Source organism: Chiloscyllium punctatum, chromosome 3, assembly GCF_047496795.1.
Source record: "Chiloscyllium punctatum isolate Juve2018m chromosome 3, sChiPun1.3, whole genome shotgun sequence".
NCBI classification, from domain to species: Eukaryota; Metazoa; Chordata; class Chondrichthyes; order Orectolobiformes; family Hemiscylliidae; genus Chiloscyllium; species Chiloscyllium punctatum.
The window spans coordinates 116615889-116633810 of record NC_092741.1 but is presented as its reverse complement, the minus strand read 5'-3'; the positions used below and the strand labels follow the sequence as shown (position 1 = coordinate 116633810).

The following is a 17922-nucleotide window of genomic DNA, read 5'->3' as shown; positions in this document are numbered from 1 at the left end:
TTAACGGGTCATTTCTTTAAAAAATTCAATCGAATTCGTCAGATATGACCTCCCCTGAAAGTTATTTTTACTGTCCTTGATTAATTCCTGCCTTCCAAATGCAGTTTACTTCTGTCCCTCAGAATCCCTTGTAATAGATACCCCCCTCCCCATCCATAGCTCCAGGAAGAAGCTATCAGCATTTTTGGTCTAAATGTTAAAAGCTACAGCTGAACTTATCAAGAGATAGGGACTCCAATGGGAGGATTGTGGCATTTTTAAGTACGATACAAAATTTGTCATTTTCCTCTTCAATTTATAAACCTGTGTTTTGAGATTAATGAACTGTGCTTAAAAAGTCTTTAAAATTTTTGTTATAAGTTGTTAGTTTGGTTTCTTCTATTTTATCTTTATTTTTTGTAGTTAAGAGTGAATATTCATGAATTCATAGAATCCCAACTATGTGGAAACAGGCCTTTGGCCCAACAAGTCCACACCAACCCCTCTGAAGAGTAACCCATCCAGAACCATTCCCCTATCCTATTCCTCAACATTTCCCCTGACTAATGCACCTAACCTATAACCGGAGCACCCGGTTACACTGCACGCAGACACTGGGAGAATGTGCAAAGTCCACACAGATAGTCACCCGAGGCTGGAATCAAACCCGGGTCCCAGGCGGTGAGAGGCAGCAGTGCTAACCACTGAGCCACCGTGCTGAATATTTGCACCTTTTCATGCTTATGCTTGAGAAAAAGGGCATTTCGTTATAAACCAAATCAAAGCATTTTTAATCAAGCCAGGTTTCAGTCTGGAATCTGACTTGCCTGGCAATAACATCAGCTGGGATCATAAAGTACACAACAGGGCTTCGACCCATTGGGTCTGCACCACCATATATATAAAAAAAAACCATTGTGTAATATGTATTGTGGTTCCTTCTCTACGGCCTAGTTCTGCATTCTTCCTCACACATCATTGAAAGAGTTACCTCTGCCCATTTACTAAGTATTAGCATGTAAATCACAGGTACATGCAATTAGCATTAACCTTTTCCTGTCAGTGGAAGAACCAGTGCCTTTAAAATTTAAACTATAAAATTGTCTCTATAAATTGTTTGTATGAACCAATGATAGATTAAATGGGTAAAAAGTTGGCAAATGGAGTATCTGAGAAAATTTGAAATTGTTCATTTTGGAAGGGAGAAAAAAAAACAGTAAATGGAAATAAACTGTAGAAAGCTGCAATATAAAGGGACTTGGGGGTATTTACACATAAAACAGAAAGCTAGTACACAAGTGAAGCAGGTAGTCAGAAAGAAGCATGAAATGTTGGCCCTTATTTCAAGGGATTGGAGTATAAGAGTGGGGAAGTCTTACTGCAACTGTACATGGTGCTAGTGAGACCATATCTGAAGGACTGAGACCAGTTTTGATCCTCTTATTTCATTAAAGTCAGTTCAGAGGAAATTCTTTAGGGTGATGCTCGGTATGGAGGAATTTTCTTATGAACAAAGATTAGACCGTTTGAGACTATACTCATTGGAATTTAAAATTTAAGATGGAGATGAGGAGGTATTTCTTTTTTCAGTGTCTTTGGAACTCCTTGCCACAGAGCGATGAGGGGAACACAGTGTTTATGTATGTTTAAGCCTCAGATTCTTGATCAGGACTATTGAGAAAGCTAGGAAAATAGACACGAGGAGTGTCCATCAGCCATGATCCTTTTGAATGGTAGAGCAGGCTCGAGGAGCTGAACAGCCTACTCCTATTCCTATTCCTATTTTTTGTGGTCCCCTAAAAGTAGGTCCAGCACTGTACCCTCAAAGGGTTTTCTAGGTGCTGGCTTTAAAAGTTCTCCTGGACACTTTTTTAAGAATTCTCTAAGCCTTTTACACAGTGGCTATTCATGTTAACATTGGGAAAGTTGAAATCCCCAACTATTATAACCCATTTAATTTTACACTTCTGATATTTATCTGCATATCAATCTTTCTATCTCTCCCCAACTGCTTGGGGTTTAATAGTACACCTCCAAGGTGACTGCCCCCTTTTAAACTTCTACCTGAATGGCCTCATTTGAGGAACCTTAAGAGATCTACCTGTAAGACTCTTTGCATTAAGTGCATGTAGGTGGAAACCTCAGTAAATTCCAAGGATCAGAAGAGACCACGTTAAACTTCCAAGTTTATTGCAATACAGGCCACACCTTTAAACAAAGATTTAAGTAAGTGCCATTCCGCTCTGCAGTGCTCCCTTATATAAATGTCAACCAAATGTATCAATGCAATGTAGAGCCCAAATTGTGGTAAACTTGAGAATTTCACAAGATTTCTTTTGATACTTGGGATTCCCTGAGGTTTCCACCTAAGTTTTAGTTGAAGCTTACAGAAACCCCAATGGAAATTTTCAAGTTACAAAATAATGTTTTTATTTCAATGCTTAGGACTTCAGCCTTTGCAATTTGAATACATGATTAGAACAAACATTTTTGCACCATTGAAGTCGTACTTTTAAAACTAATTAAAGCTGTACAAAGTCACAATATTTTGAGGCATCCACTATTCTACTCCAACACTGTCCTATGTGATGCAAAAGAGCACATAAGATTGCAAGACAGCGCAATTAGCATCTTATAACCAGCAAAATAGAATACCATAATACTTTTGAAAATATCTGAACATGTATGCTGTCCCTTATAACTTGTAAAGAATGTTAAATCGGATGGAGATAGCAGAAAATCTTGCTGCACTCATCTTTAAATAGAGATAGGCTCAGGCTTGCTTTATCCACCTACATACAGAACTGGGAGGCATATAATTTTGATAAAATCCAAGGGGTAGCTGTGTAACTTCCATTGCTTCCAATTTCATGATAATTCCATGCAGCAAAGAGTTGAAAACTAATGAAAGGATTGTCAGTGATCAGACTCAAACCTCACAAGAGCACAAGAAGACTGCAGTTATTTAGCTTATCACAATACATCAAGAACTACTGATTTCAGAAAACATCTTTGGTTGTTTTCAATCTTTAGGGTTATCGTTCTTTTGGACAGAAACCACAAGTGTGCAAATCTCAAACAGAATTCTGTTCTGAAGGTTAGTTGGTCATTTTAGACACTGTTTGGAGTGTATTGCTATCCTTCTGATCTAAAGCACCTATTCAAAGTCACATGTAAGAAATAATGCCACAGGCATGTGTATCAGCTGAACAACTCAGTACAGAATTCACTTCTTTAAAATTGTACATCAACTGAAATAACTCCCATGCAGATAGCCAGTTGGTCAGATGTCAATTCAAGCATTCTTTCTAGACCTCATGACTACTAGCAGGGATAATCCAGATAATTATAGACCAGTGAACCTGATGTCTGTGGTAGGGAAGCTGCCTGAGAAGATACTGAGGGATAGAATCTATTCTCATTGGGAAGAAAATGGGCTTATCAGTGATAGGCAACATGGTTTTGTATAGGGAAGGTCATGTCTTACCAACTTAATAGAAGTCTTTGAGGAAGTGACAAAGTTGATTGATGAGGGAAGGGTTGTAGATGTCATATACATGGACTTCAGTATGGCATTTGATAAGGTTCCCAATGATATACTGGTGGAGAAAGTGAAGTCACATGGGGTCCACAGTGTGCTAGCTATTTGGATAAAGAACTGGCTGGGCAACAGGAGACAGTAGTAGTGGAAGGGAGTTTCTCAAAATGGAGAACTGTGACCAGTGGTGTTCCACAAGGGTCTGTGCTGGGACCACTGTTGTTTGCGATTTACATAAATGATCTGGAGGAAGATATAGGTGGTCTGATTATCAAGTTTGCAGATGACACTAAGATTGGTGGAGTAGCAGATGGTGAAGGGGACTGTCACAGAGTACAGTAGAATATAGATAGATTGGAGAGTTGGGTGGAGAAATGGCAAATGGACTTCAATCCAGGCAAATGCAATGTGATGCATTTTGGAAGATCTAAGTCAAGAGCAAATATAAAAATCCTTGGGAAAATTAATGTACAGAGAGATACAGGTGTTCAGGTCCATTGTACCCTGAGGTGGGGTCAATACAGTGGTCAAGAAGGCATACGGCATGTTTTCCTTCATTGGATGGGATATTGAATACAAGCGTTGGCAGATCATGTTACTGTTGTAGAAGACTTTGTTTCAGCCACATCTGGAATACCGTGTACAATTCTAGGCACCACATTACCAAAAGGATGTAGATGCTTTGGAGAGGGTGCAGAAGATGATCACCAGAATGTTGCCTGCTATGGAGGCTGCCAACTATGAAGAAAGGTTAGGTAGATTAAGATTATTTTCATTAAAAAGGTGGAGGCTGAGGGGGGACCTGATTGAGGTCTACAAAATCATGAGAGGTATAGACAGGGTCGATAGCAAGAAGCCTTCTCCCCAAAGTGGGGACTTAATTACTTGGGGTCACTAGTTCAAAGTAAAAAGTGGAAAAGTTTAAGGGAGATATGCGTGGAAAGTTCTTTACACAGAGGGTGGTGGGTCTGGTAAGTGTTGCCAGTGGAGGTAGTACAGGCTGGCACGATAACATCATTTAAGATGTATCTAGTCAGATACATGAATGGGCAGGGAGCAAAAGGATTCATATCCTTAGAAAATAGGCAACAAGTTTAGATGGAGGATCTGGATCGGCACAGGCTTGGATGGCTGAAGGGCCTGTTCCTGTGCTGTAATTTTCTTTGTTCTTTGTACTCCTAAGTTTGTGGACAGTATTAGAATTAGCTATAACTTAAGCCAACTAAAAACATTTGATAAAATTATTTGCTTTTATAGATGAAATTAGTCCTGCTCTCAGCACATAATGCAACTTTGAAGCAGCTGAACAGTATTCAAGAACTGTCTCTTACAAGCAAAATCCACTAAATTAGTGCTTTGTACTTCAAGTTTCTGGTGCTTACATTATAAAACAGAACAGAGAACAGTTTTGGCTGTTCTGCATACACTTATCCCTGAATGGGCCCAGAATAATCTGCCTCTATAAACTCAGCACATGCAAATGGTAATCAGTCATTCTACGCAGGTATAGGCAAGATCACAGAGAATTAAAGTTGGTCATAGTTCCAGACACTGCTCTTTCATTACACAGTGACAACTGGTGATGACTTTAACCTCAGGGTTACACAACTGAGGCAAAGGTTGAGATTAAGGCAGCAAGGCCTTCCTGGTAACCTCAGCTGGCACAGGAATTGAATCTACTCACAGCAGTCTAATTGAGGTACACTTTGAAAAAGTTACACCATGTACATCTCGCAGTGTAGGTGCAGTTGACCCCGAATAGATCCCATGAGCTGTTGAGTAATTATTTAAATTTTTTTTAAAAAGTGGAACTGCCCAAAAAAAACTCTAAATAAGTGTAGATGCTGAACATCAGACAAAATAAATTGATGGGAAAACTCAGCAGATCTGTGGAGAGAAAGCAAAGTTAATGTTTTGGGTCCAGTGACCCCTCTTTAAAACTGACCCAAAATGTTAATTCTGTTTTCTCTCCACAGATTTGCTGAGTTTTCCCAGCAATTTCAGGTTTTTTTTGCCGATTAAAAACTACTGGCTCAATATGCATTGTAACCTCACTTATTAAGACCACAGCAAGCAATTTGAACCATCTCCAACATAATTCAAAAAAGGCACTTACTGTAGTTGTGGTACGATTCCTGAACTCTCAGAAGCAGGGGTAGCAGGGGTTATGGGTGTCATAGGAGTCATTGGTGAGGGATAATGAGACGTGATGCCTGGTAAAGTAGTTGTGGTCATTGTTTGTGAATGGAACAACTGTGGTGGCTGGCTGGAAGTAACTTGAGTTGACAGCTGAGTTGTTGTGGACTGCTGTGCTGCCTGCTGTTGCTGTCTTTGCTGCTCTTCCAAGAGAGAGATGCTATTGGAGCTTTGAATGGGCTGTGGAGTCAGGCCTGTGCCATATGGCATCATGGGACTGAACATGGGCAATCCTGGTGTCATGGCACCCTGAAAGAGGGGAGAAAAGATAACTGGGTGTCAGACATACACACATTGGCAAATTTTACGAGTAAAACCTAAAAGACTCACCCCTCTCTACCTCTCTAGTACCTCCTGCAGAATTAGAACTTCTCTCCAAGAAAACTTATCCCTTTCACCAAGTTTTAGGACATCTGTTGTAATATCTTCCACTCAAGCGTCAATTATTTTTTGATATAAAATGAAAGTTGTTGCTCTGGCGACAAGTTGAAAGCTTAGCGCAGCTGAGTTGAAGTTAGCTGATAGTAAAACTGACCATCAAGAACCAATACAAGTGGTGAAGTTTTCTTGACGCAGAACACTATTACCAGGTTGCAAAGAAACTGAAATCAAAGTAGTAAATGCATTTCACTTTGCACAGACCACAGGCAGACTCTCACTTTAAACTGCCTTAAAAATTGGCTTTATATTTAAAATACATGCAATTATTTATCAATTTTCTTCCCTACCCTGAATGTTTTCAGATAACCAGGAACCCTGTACAACTCATCCCAGACACTAACAATCACAGGCTAGTTTGACAGAAAACTGCCCTCACTGCTTTTCAACCACAGTTCTCATCTCATTTTAGTGAATTCCCCCAGCATTACAAAGTTAGTTACTGATCCATTTTTCACAACAAAAAGAATGGATTTCCTCAAAATAAAGGTGAAATTACTGAACATTCATCCAATAAAAAATAACTTGACTTAAGTCAAAATCCTAAGTCAAAAAGTGTGCAAAATTGTGGAATGGAATGTCAAAGCATTCATAAATACCCAGAATCCAGATTTCGATCTGTAATGCGACCCATGCTATGCAGCTAAAGATCCTGCATAGGGCCCATTTGGCCCCACACCATCTCGCAAAATTTAAGGTGGGAGTATCTTCATTATGTCCTAAGTGTAAAATAAGTATCAGTACTCTCACTCATTGTCTGTGGTGTTGCCGCAGGCGCTGTACATATTGGAGTACTGTGGCAGGAGTAATAGAGAGGGTCTTCAAAGTGAAGTGAGACCCTATCTTCTCCTGGGCCTACCCAATTTAGCTTCTTTAGACGCTCACAGGAAAAAAACTTTTTAATAGTCTCACTTCCCGTGCGAGGAAAAATATTTTGATGTGTTGTGTCTCTGAAAACCCCCCAACCCCGTGCTTTCGGGTGGTGTAGGCTGATCATGGAACATATTCTTTTGAACTTATGAATAAGGTACACCAAAAAACTGAAAATTTTCATAAGATCTGGCAACCCTTTTTGGACTATCTGAATATTGATTTATCTGCCAACTTCACTTGGGCTTTTGTGTAGCCATGGCACTCTGATTTAGTGAACTTGATGCCCTTGAAGGAAGAATTTTGAATAAATTCATGTGTAATACTCAATGGTCTCGGAGGTCAGGAGCTAATGTTTTGTTGCGCTGAGCCATTTTATTTATTTATTAATTGCTTTTACTGATTTGTTCATCTTGCACATGAGTATAGTTACGTTGTGTTTGCATTTTTTTTGTTATATATACAGAGTAGCTTTTTTTTGTTGGTTTATTGTTGTTGTAATTTTGTAATTTGATAAAAAAATCTTATCTTTCAATAAAAATATCTATTTAAAAAAAACAGAATTCAATTCAAAGAAAAAGGATTAGACTTATCTAGGCACAGTAAATCACAAGAAGAAGTGATCATTTAAGCCCTCGAGTCAATGTTGCCATTCAATTCAATCATTTCTCATCTACATCTTAACTCTATCACCTGTCTTGGTTCTATAAGCCTGAACATTTTTGCCTAAGAAAATAAAGTCTCAAAACTACAAACTTAGTTGTGTCCAATTATAGTTCACTGTTTCTAGTTAAATAATTGGCAGATGATACATTGGTATTAACAAAGCTATCAGTAATGCACAAAAAGTAGCAAGTAGCTGCTCTTGCTAATTCTGCTTTTAAAGTCTGACCAAGCCACTTTAAATACAATTATCAGTGCAAATTATTTTCCATGTCTGCTCTGTATATTATCTGCTGAAACCCTCATTATTGCCTTTGCCACATGAAGACCTGAATATACAATGCATTCCTGGCTGGTGCCACTTGTTTCTTGCTTTTTTTTTTATTGGCTTAATATCTCCTAATGAGACAGTGCGTAAATGTTGTTCTATAAAGCACATGTATAGCAATTTGGAGCATTTTACGTCATTAAAAAGATTACATATAAACGCACATTGTTAATGTTTTCTCTCAAATTTTGCCACTTGCATCATTTTATTTTGTTTTAGCTGAATCTATCGTGAATACAGTTTAAATATAGATTGCATTAATTCTGAGACATATTATTTTATTAAAAACGATTATCCACACCATATGTCCATAATAAAATAAAACTAAACAAACCAGCTGAAAAGATGGTGAAAAACCAATATACTGCAGATGACCATGAGACGCAAGAGCAGAAGTAGGCCATTCAGCCCATTGAATCTGCACTAACATTCAATGAGATCATGGCTGATCTGATAATCCTGACCTCCACTTTCCTTCCATTTCCCCATAGCCCTTGCTGATTAAAAATCAGCCTTTTTTGCAAGGTTTGTAGCTCAGGTTGAGGTTTAGGGTGTAGGTTTGCTCGCTGAGCTGTAGGTTTGATATCCAGACGTTTCATGACCACAATGCCACAAACACTACGTAGGACAAACAGGAAGAAAGTTAGCCACCAGGATACATGAAAACCAGCTAGCCACAAAAAGACACGACCCTCTCTCCCTCGTAGCCCTGCACACAGATGAAAAAAACCACCATTTCGACTGGGACAACACATCTATCCTGGGATAGGCTAAGCAAAGACGTGCCAGAGAATTCCTAGAGGCCTGGCACTCCAACCACAACGCCATAAACAAACACATAGATCTAGATACCATCTATCAACCCCTCAGAAAACGAACAGGAAATTACATCACCACAAACCCCAGGAACCCCATCCAGGACAAACATATAAATAGAAAGCAGGAGACAACAGCTTCGTTTCACTTGGAGGTCGCCACTGACGATGTTACCTAGCCAGGTAATGAAACGTCTAGATATCAAACCTCCAGCTCAGCGAGCAAACCTACACCCTAAAAATCTGCCTTTCTCAGCCTTCAATATACTTAACAATATAGCCTCAACAGCGCCCTAAGTAGAGAATTTTACAGATTCTCTGCCCCGAGATGAAATTCCTCTTCATCTTTGGGGATGCTTTATTGTGATGTTTTGCCTGGTGGTGTTAGACTCTGCTTTAGGGCAAAACAACTTTATGCATCTACCTTGTCAACTCCCCTAAAAATCTTATGTTTCAACAAGGTTGCCTCATTCTTCTAAACTCCAATGAGTACAAGCCCAAACTACTCGAACTCTCCGTAAAGGATAGCTCCTCCATACCTGTATCAACCTAGTGAACGTTTTCTGAACTGCCTCCAATGCCAGTACAGTTTTCCTTTGATAAAGGGGTAGAAAACTGTTTACAGCATTCCATCTGTGGTCTGACTAGTGCTTTGTATGTTTTTAGCAAAACCTCTCTACTTTTATGCTACATTCCTTTTGAAATAAAGGACAACATTCCATTTACTTTCCCTATTAACCAATAAACTTAATGCTAGACTATTGATCTATGCAACAAATCTCATTGTTCTGCAGCTTTTTAGTCTTTCTCCAATTAAATAATATGCAACTCCTCTATGCTTCATGCCAAAGTGTACAACTTTATATTTCCCCACATTATATTCCACCTGTCAAGATTTCACCTACTTGCTTAACCAGTGTAAATCTGCCGAGAGATGTTTGTTGAATTAAAGGTCACAAATGGTTTCCTTTGTGGCAATCAATCATCTACTTTCAATATTGTAGACTATTCCAACTTCCCTTCATTTAATTAGCATAGTTTTGTCTTCTTGTTCTACTCCTCTTCAACTTAACAGTTCATCTCAACCAATGACTATCCTGGTCAGCTCCAGTTTTTTGCTGATTCCATTCCATAGCTGATCTGCTTCTATTCTTTACCTATAGCTTTGCTTCCTAGAGCCACTAAGCACCAACATCAGTCCAAAGCAGGAATAGGGTACGGGGGAAGGTCTGAATGGGATGCTCTCCAGAGGGTTGGTGTGGACCTTGTGGGCCAAATGGCCTGCTTCCACATTGTAGGGAGTCTATGATGTGGTATCAGTTGCCATTAATACAGAAATGAGCACTTTTAACTCAAATACAACTGCTGTAATGATACAGTTGAACATTAGAAAATCCAAAGCATCATTTGAACAGTGAAATTTATGATAGGAACCAATCTACTAACTCAGCTGTAAGCATGCTCAGAGTGTACACAATGTATAATGTAGAAACTTTACTGGTAGAGTTTCAAAGCTACACAAAACTTGATTAAATTGCAATATTGACACAGTTATCATATTAAACATCTTCTATGTTCTTCCCATCTCCCCAGTTTCAGAATATATAGAGTATAACACATTGGGCACCTCACCTCACAGTTAGGACTTATCACAAATAACCAACACCCAGTTCTTGTAACATCCCAATGACTCTTCCTGAACTAAAATTTCTGGTCCTTATTCTGAAATGCTTTGACTTTAGCTCTGTGGTCTTCAGCAGAATTGGTTAACTTTTCTAGCTTTAACTTACTATTTATGACTATACATTCTTGGCAATCAGCAATTCCTTCAGTCACAATCCTCAAGATCATCTTCAACCATTAAAATTTCTCAAAAGCCAGTTCAGGTACTTCTCCCAACTTCTTTTTTGGTATAATCCACTGCAAACTTTGTAGTGCTAGAAAGGCAACAGAAAGTTGCAGTGCACTTACCGGCGGTGATGATAACCCTTGAGCGTAGGGTGGCAGGCCATTGTTTGACTGATCCATGGCCAGTGTACGTAGTTGATAACTTCGCAGGAGGAGATAATTGGTGTCCTTAGTCACTTCAAAAGCACGATTTAATTCCAAAGAAACCTCAGCTGTATCTCATTGCCAAGCTCTACACAGTCAATCAGCAACTGTAACCAGAAAAATTTTACCGAGGATCCAAACCTGAAAATAGATTGGATGCAGATAAGCGGGATGAGCAAAATGGAGGGCATGGAGAAAGGGGTGGGAACAATGGGTGCTATGCAAGTGCAAAGGTGTTGGGCACAATGTCAACATCAAGTAAAATGGGACAGTGGGGATCGGTGAGGCAGTGGGTATCAAAAGGGCAGATGGGTGGTGTGAGTCAGTGGATGTCAATGAGAAGTGGAGATGTCAAGAGTGAGGGGTGGGTTATGCAGTAGGCATCAAGGGAGCAGTTGGTGAAGGCAGTAGATGCCAAATGGGGATTTCAGTGAGGAGGGCATCGAGAGGGGCAGCAGTGCATACCAGAAAATGGGAGGGGAGGGAAACAAAATATAAAGTGGATGATGCATCACCAAGGTTGGTGAAAAAGGAGATAGAAAGTTGGGGTGTGGGGAAGAGGGGAGAAAGAGAGGGGAAAGAGGTGAGAAAGAACGTGACAGAGAGTGAGAGGGAGAAATAAATATACATCCCCATAATTAGGAGAAAGTAGAGACTACAGATGCTGGAGATCAGAGTCAAAACGTGTAGTGCTTGAAAAGTACAGCCGATCAGAAAGCATCCGAGGAGCAGGAGGGTCGACGTTTCGAGCAAAAACTTCTTCATCAAGAATAGCTGATAGGGACTTATGGTCGATACATCGACTCTCCTGCTCCTCGGATGCTGTCTGAACGACTGTGCTTTTCCAGCACCACACATTTTGACATCCCCATCATTAGTTTGCAAACAGCTCTCTTGAGAATACTATCAACTCGGGTGAGAACATCTGATTCCTCCAGCCTCCACCCCCCACATTCAACGTGACCCTTTCGCAAACCATTTGACGGGGATGGACGCAATAGCCGGTACAGGCCCAAGCTCCAGCACAGGCAGCTGTCCTCAGACTCCCGAGTCTGGAAACTGTAAGATCCGGCTTTGAGACGTTAATCGTCTCCTTCTCCCACACCCCCACCAGCCACTCGCTCACCGAGGGACTGAGTGTCTTGGGCTGCTCGCGTCTGATCACCCGGCAACCCCGTCACTTTCAGCTGGCGCTCGGAGCCGTGGGCCAGCCATTCCCAGCGGCCACCGCGTGGGAGCGCGCACGATCACGTGACCCGGTGCCGCTCGCGCGGAAGGCGGGAAGGGCGGCTGTCAGCTTGTGCTTTCTCCCGGTGAAGGATTTCATTCCGTCTAACCGCTCGGTCTGTAAGGCTCTGGGGTGAGAACTGAGGAAAAGGAAAGCTTCCCTGGAAACTCGGAGCATCTGAGGGATTTTTTGCTGCAAACGAGATTGGCGTTTAAATGAATGTAATTGAGCTTTTGACGAACGAAAAGCAAAAACAGAAGTTGCTGGAAAGCTCAGCAGGTCTGGCAGCATTTGTGAGAGAAATCAGAATTAATGTTTCGGGTTCGGTGATACTTTCTCGTGAATGAGAAAGCCTTTTTATCCAAGTCACCCTTCAGGATGGTTGTAAGGTTCTCTTAGTTTTACAATACGGACTAATCTCCGTGGGGATCAACATCCAGGCATTAACAACAGTGTTTTGATTTTATTTGAGCACTTTTTTTGTCAGTAATATATTTGACCGACATGCAGGAGTTATTTGATCTGTATTCATGCTTCTCTTTGCCTTTCAATTGGTGTGGCAAATGGTAAACGACTGGGATGGACGCTTTCGGCAGTCACGGGGGAGGTGCGGAATTTAGATGCAGGTAAATCATTCCTTCAAGAATTCGTGGTGTAGTAAATAGGAAGGAGGAAAGCCGAGACTATAGGACGATATAGACTTGGTGGCTGGTGGGCTGATCACTGACAAATAGAACTAGGTAAAAACAATGACTGCAGATGCTGGAAACCAGAGTCTAGATTAGAGTGGTGCTGGAAAAGTACAGCAGTTCATGCAGCATCTGAGGAGCAGGAAAACGTCGATTTTACTGCTCCTCGGATGCTGCCTGAACTGCTGTGCTTTTCCAGCACCACTGACAAATAGAATTCAATCCGAATAGGTGTGGAATGATGTATTTTGGAAGGACTAACAAGGCAAGGGAAGTATATATACCTTGGTGTGAACCTCCACTGATTATTGAAACAGCAAGGCCAGTAGATGAGGTGCTTAAGGAGATGTAGGATACTTAGCTTTACTTGTCAAGGCATTAAATATAAGAACAGAAGTTATGATGGAGCTGTATATAGTGTTAGTCAGGTCGTGGCTGGAATACAGAGTGCGCTACTGGTTGCCACATTTTGGGGAGGATGTGATTCCACCAGAGAGGGTGCAGAGTAGATGCACCAGAATATTGCCCAGCCTACAGCATTTTAGTTATGAAGAGATGTTACTGTAGGATTGTTTATCTTAGAGCACAGAAGGCTCTGATTTCAGGGTCCAAAATTAAGTTACATAGATAGGGTAGGTAGGATGAAACTTTACCATTTATTGGAGAGATCAAGAGTCGGGGCATATCCTATACCCCCCTAGTCCAGGAGCTCCCTACATACGTTTGAGACATCACCCATGCCCTCCACCTCCGCCAAGACTTCCGTTTCCCTGGCCCCCAACGCCTCATCTTCACCATGGATATCCAATCCCTCTACACCTCCATCCGCCATGACCAGGGCCTCCCAGCGCTCTGTTTCTTCCTCTCCCGACATCCTTAATAGTACCCTTCCACCGATACTGTCATTTGTTTGGCTGAACTGGTCCTCACCCTTAACAATTTCTCCTTCGAATCCTCCCACTTCCTCCAGACCAAAGGGGTAGCCATGGGCTATCGTATGGGCCCCAGCTATGCCTGTCTCTTTGTTGGCTACGTAGAACAGTCTATCTTTTGTAGTTACACCGGCACCACTCCCCACCTCTTCCTCTGCTACATTGATGACTGCATTGGCGCTATCTCGTGCTCCCATGAGGAGGTTGAGCAATTCATTAACTTCACCAACACATTCCACCCTGACTTTAAATTTACCTGGACTATCTCTGACACCTCCCTCCCCTCCCTGGACCTCTCCATCTCCATTAATGACTCCCGCAGCCACCTGGATTACACCTCTTCCCACCCTACGTCCTGCAAAAATGCTATCTCGTATTCCCAATTCCTCTGCCTCTGCCATATTTGCTCCCAGGAAGACCAGTTCCACCACAGAACACCAGATTGCCGCCTCCTTTAAAGACCGCAATTTCCCTTCACACGTGGTTAAAGATGCACTCCAACGCATCTTGTCCATATCCCGCATCTCCACCCTCAGACCCCACCCCTCCAACCGTAACGAGGACAGAACTCCCCCGGTGCTCACCTTCCACCCTACCAACCTTCGCAAAAACCAAATCATCCGACGACAATTCCGCCACTTCCAAACGGACCCCACCACCAGGGATATATTTCCTTCCGCAAAGACCGTACCCTCCATGACTACCTGGTCAGGTCCACGCCCCCTCCCCGCCAACAATCCACCCTCCCGTCCTGGCACCTTCCCCTGCCACCGCAGGAATTGCAAAACCTGCGCCCACACCTCCTCCCTCACCTCCATCCAAGGCCCCAAAGGAACTTTCCACACCCATCAAAGTTTTACCTGCACATCCACCAATATAATTTATTGTATCCATTGCTCGCAATGCGGTCTCCTCTACATTAGGGAGACTGGACGCCTCCTAGCAGTGTGCTTTAGGGAACATCTCTGGGACACCTGCACCAATCAACCACACCGCCCTGTGGCTCAACACTTCAACTCCCCCTCCCACTCAGCTGAGGACATGAAGGTCCTGGGCCTCCATCACTGCCGCTCCATCACCACCTGACACCTGGAGGAAGAACGCCTCGGAACATTTCAACCCCAGGGCATCAATGTGGACTTCACCAGTTTCCTCATTTTCCCTTCCCCCACTTCACCCCAGTTCCAAACTTCCAGCTCAGCACTGTCCCCATGACTTGTCCTACCTGCCTAGCTTCCTTTCCACCTATCCACTCCACCCTCCTCTCTGACCTATCACCTTCATCCCCACCCCCATTCACCCATTGTACTTTTTGCTACCTTCCCCTACCCTCCTCCCTGACCCATCACCTTCATCCCCACCCCTATTTACCTATTGTACTCTATGCTACTTTTTCCCCACCCCCACCCTCCTCTCAATTATCTCTCCACCCTGCAGGCAGTCTGCCTCTATTCCTGATGAAGGGCTTTTGCCCGAAACATCAATTTTCCTGCTTCTTGGATGCTGCCTGAATTGCTATGCTTTTCCAGCACCACTCTAATCCAGAATCTGGTTTCCAGCATCTGCAGTCATTGTTTTTACCGCATAGATATAAAGTAAGAAGCAGGAGCTTCACGGGGTATTTGAGAGTTTTTCACCCAGATGGAGGGTATCTGTACTGTCTGAAAGGATGGTAGATGCAGGAAGCTTCACAATATTTAAGAAATATTTGGATGAACATTTAAACAAAACATAAAAGGCCAAGTGCTTGAAAATGGGACTAGAATAGATAGGTGCTTGATGACAGGCATGTAGGCCAAATGGTCTCTGACTAAGTGGCACTTCACCTGATGAAGGAGCAGTGCTCTGAAAGCTTTTTTTATGTAATCTTGTTGGACTATAATCTGGTCTGACTTTCTCTTTGAGAGCGAGCAGTCGTATATTCCTATAGGAGTATGGTATGTTTACCCCATTTGAAGTAGCAGTTGCTAGAAGACATTGTCTGTAGGCAAGGTTTATGAATAAATGTTAACATAGTTACACTTATTAGGTTGGTTAGGTTGCAATCAACATTCAATGTTAGAAACAGCTTGTACTTATGTTACCTTTCCATCTTTGGGAAATCCCTTTCCATCTATAATAGATGGATTACTGTTCTTATGTATTGCAGTAAAGCATTAGCCTGGTTTGTATGTAAAATTCTAGAGTGGGGTTGGAACCCATAACCTCTGATTCAGACATGAGTGCAAATAACTGAGTAAAACTTAAACTACATTACTGCTCTACTATTTGAATCTAAATAGTTAGGTGTTAGAAGCATATTAGTGATGCACCCACTGTATCTTAATTTGCTCTGCTTACCATGCAATTATTCCTAGGGCATAGGTGTTGCTGACAACTCCAGCATATATTGTTCAAACCTAATTGCCGAGATGGTGGTTCTGGATTGCTTGTAGGCTAGATTATTCCTTCCCAAAAGGGCATCATTAAATCAGGTAGGAATTTTTACAATAATCAGCAGCTGCTTCATTTCTCACCATCAAGCAACTTTTTATTGAATTCAAATTTCATCATGATTTGAACACATGTCTTCAGAATATTAGTGACCACATCATACATAGTGCCATTACCACTATGCCATCACCTCCTAATAGAGGTTATTTAATGTAATACTAATGACATTTATCTTTGGGAGGAGGTTAGCTTTGCCTTGAATGGCAGGGCAGACTGAAGGGCTGAGTGGCCTAATTTGTATGTGATATTAAGAAACAGCTGAGCATATTGGATATAGCAAAGGAAATGGGGTCTATATCATGGCTGTAGTACTAATTTCTGCTGCAAAACATGTAGCTAAGTTCTAGTATATCTATGATGCAGCCATCCACCCAACAATTTGAAACATTGCTCAGTTAGTCCTGCTCACACAGAAAGGAGAAAATCAATCCAGTCAGTTACTGCATAATCAGCAAGCTTTCCGTCATCAGCAGAGTGAATGAAAGAAGGATTAAAATCAGTACTAATAGACAGCACTTTAGTCAAAACAAGCTCACAGATACTCAGCTTTGCTTCTGCATTGGTTTCCACACCTCTTTGCAGCTTTGGTACAAACATGAACAAAAGAGCTGAATTATAGAAGTGAGGTGGTGTCCTTGACATACAGTTATAGAGATGTACAACATGGAAACAGACCCTTCTGTCCAATTCATCCAGGCCAATCAGATATCCCAACCCAATGTAGTCTCACCTGCCAGCACCTGGCTCATATCCCTCCAAACTCTTCCTATTCATATACCCACCCAGATGCCTTTTAAATGTCACAATTGCACTAGCCTCCACCACTTTCTCTGGCAGCCCATTCCACACATGCACCACCCTCTGTGTGAAAAAGGTTGCCCCTTATGTCTCTTTTATATCTTTCCCCTCTCACCCTATACCCATGTCCTCTAGTTTTGCACTCCCCCACTTCAGGGAAAAGATATTGCCTATTTATCCTATCCATGCCCCTCATGATTTGATAAACCTCTATAAGGTCACCTCTCAGTCTTCAATACACCAGGTAAAACAGCTCTAGCCTATTCAACCTCTCCCGATAACTCAGATCCTCCAACCTTGGCAAAGTTCTTGTAAATATTTTCTGAATCCTTTCAAGTTTCACAACATCCTCCCGATAGGAAGGAGACCAGCATTGCATGAAACATTCCAAAAGTGGCCTAACTAATGTCCTGCACAGCCAGAAAATGATCTCCCAACTCCTGTACTCTATACTGACCAATAGGGAAAGCATACCAAAAGACACCTTCAATATCCTATCTACCTGCGACTCTACTTTCAAGGAGCTATGAACCTGCACTCCAAGATCTTTGTTCAGCAAACATTCCCCAGGATCATAACATTAGGTGTATAAGTCCTGCTACGATTTGCTTTCCCAAAATGTAGCACTTTATATTTATCTAAATTAAACTCCATCTACCACTCCTCAGCCCATTGGCTCGTCTGATCAAGATGTCGCTATAATCTGAGATAACCTTCCCTGTCCACTACACTTCCAATTTTGGTGTCATCTGCAAATTTACGAAGTATACCTCTTACGCTCACATCTGAATCATTGATGTAAATGATGAAAAGTAGTGGACCAAGCACCAATCCTTCTGGCATTCCACTGGTCATCACAGGCCTCCAATCTGAAAAACATCCCTCCACCATCACCCTCTGTCT

At 41.8% G+C, this 17922-nt stretch overlaps 1 protein-coding gene across 1 annotated transcript in view; it reads right to left on the bottom strand.

Annotated features, from left to right (window-relative positions):
• tbp (TATA box binding protein) overlaps positions 1 to 12121 on the bottom strand; it is a 28817-nt gene extending 16696 nt beyond the window's left edge. Inside the window, exons 1-3 of the mRNA XM_072558916.1 lie at positions 12006 to 12121; positions 10799 to 11020; positions 5634 to 5962 (exon numbers count right to left, since the gene is read on the bottom strand). Of these exons, the coding sequence (XP_072415017.1) occupies positions 5634 to 5962; positions 10799 to 10855 (386 nt within the window). The 5' untranslated portion in view covers positions 10856 to 11020; positions 12006 to 12121. The remainder of the gene's footprint in view (positions 1 to 5633; positions 5963 to 10798; positions 11021 to 12005) is intronic.
• Positions 12122 to 17922: the final 5801 nt, after the last annotated feature.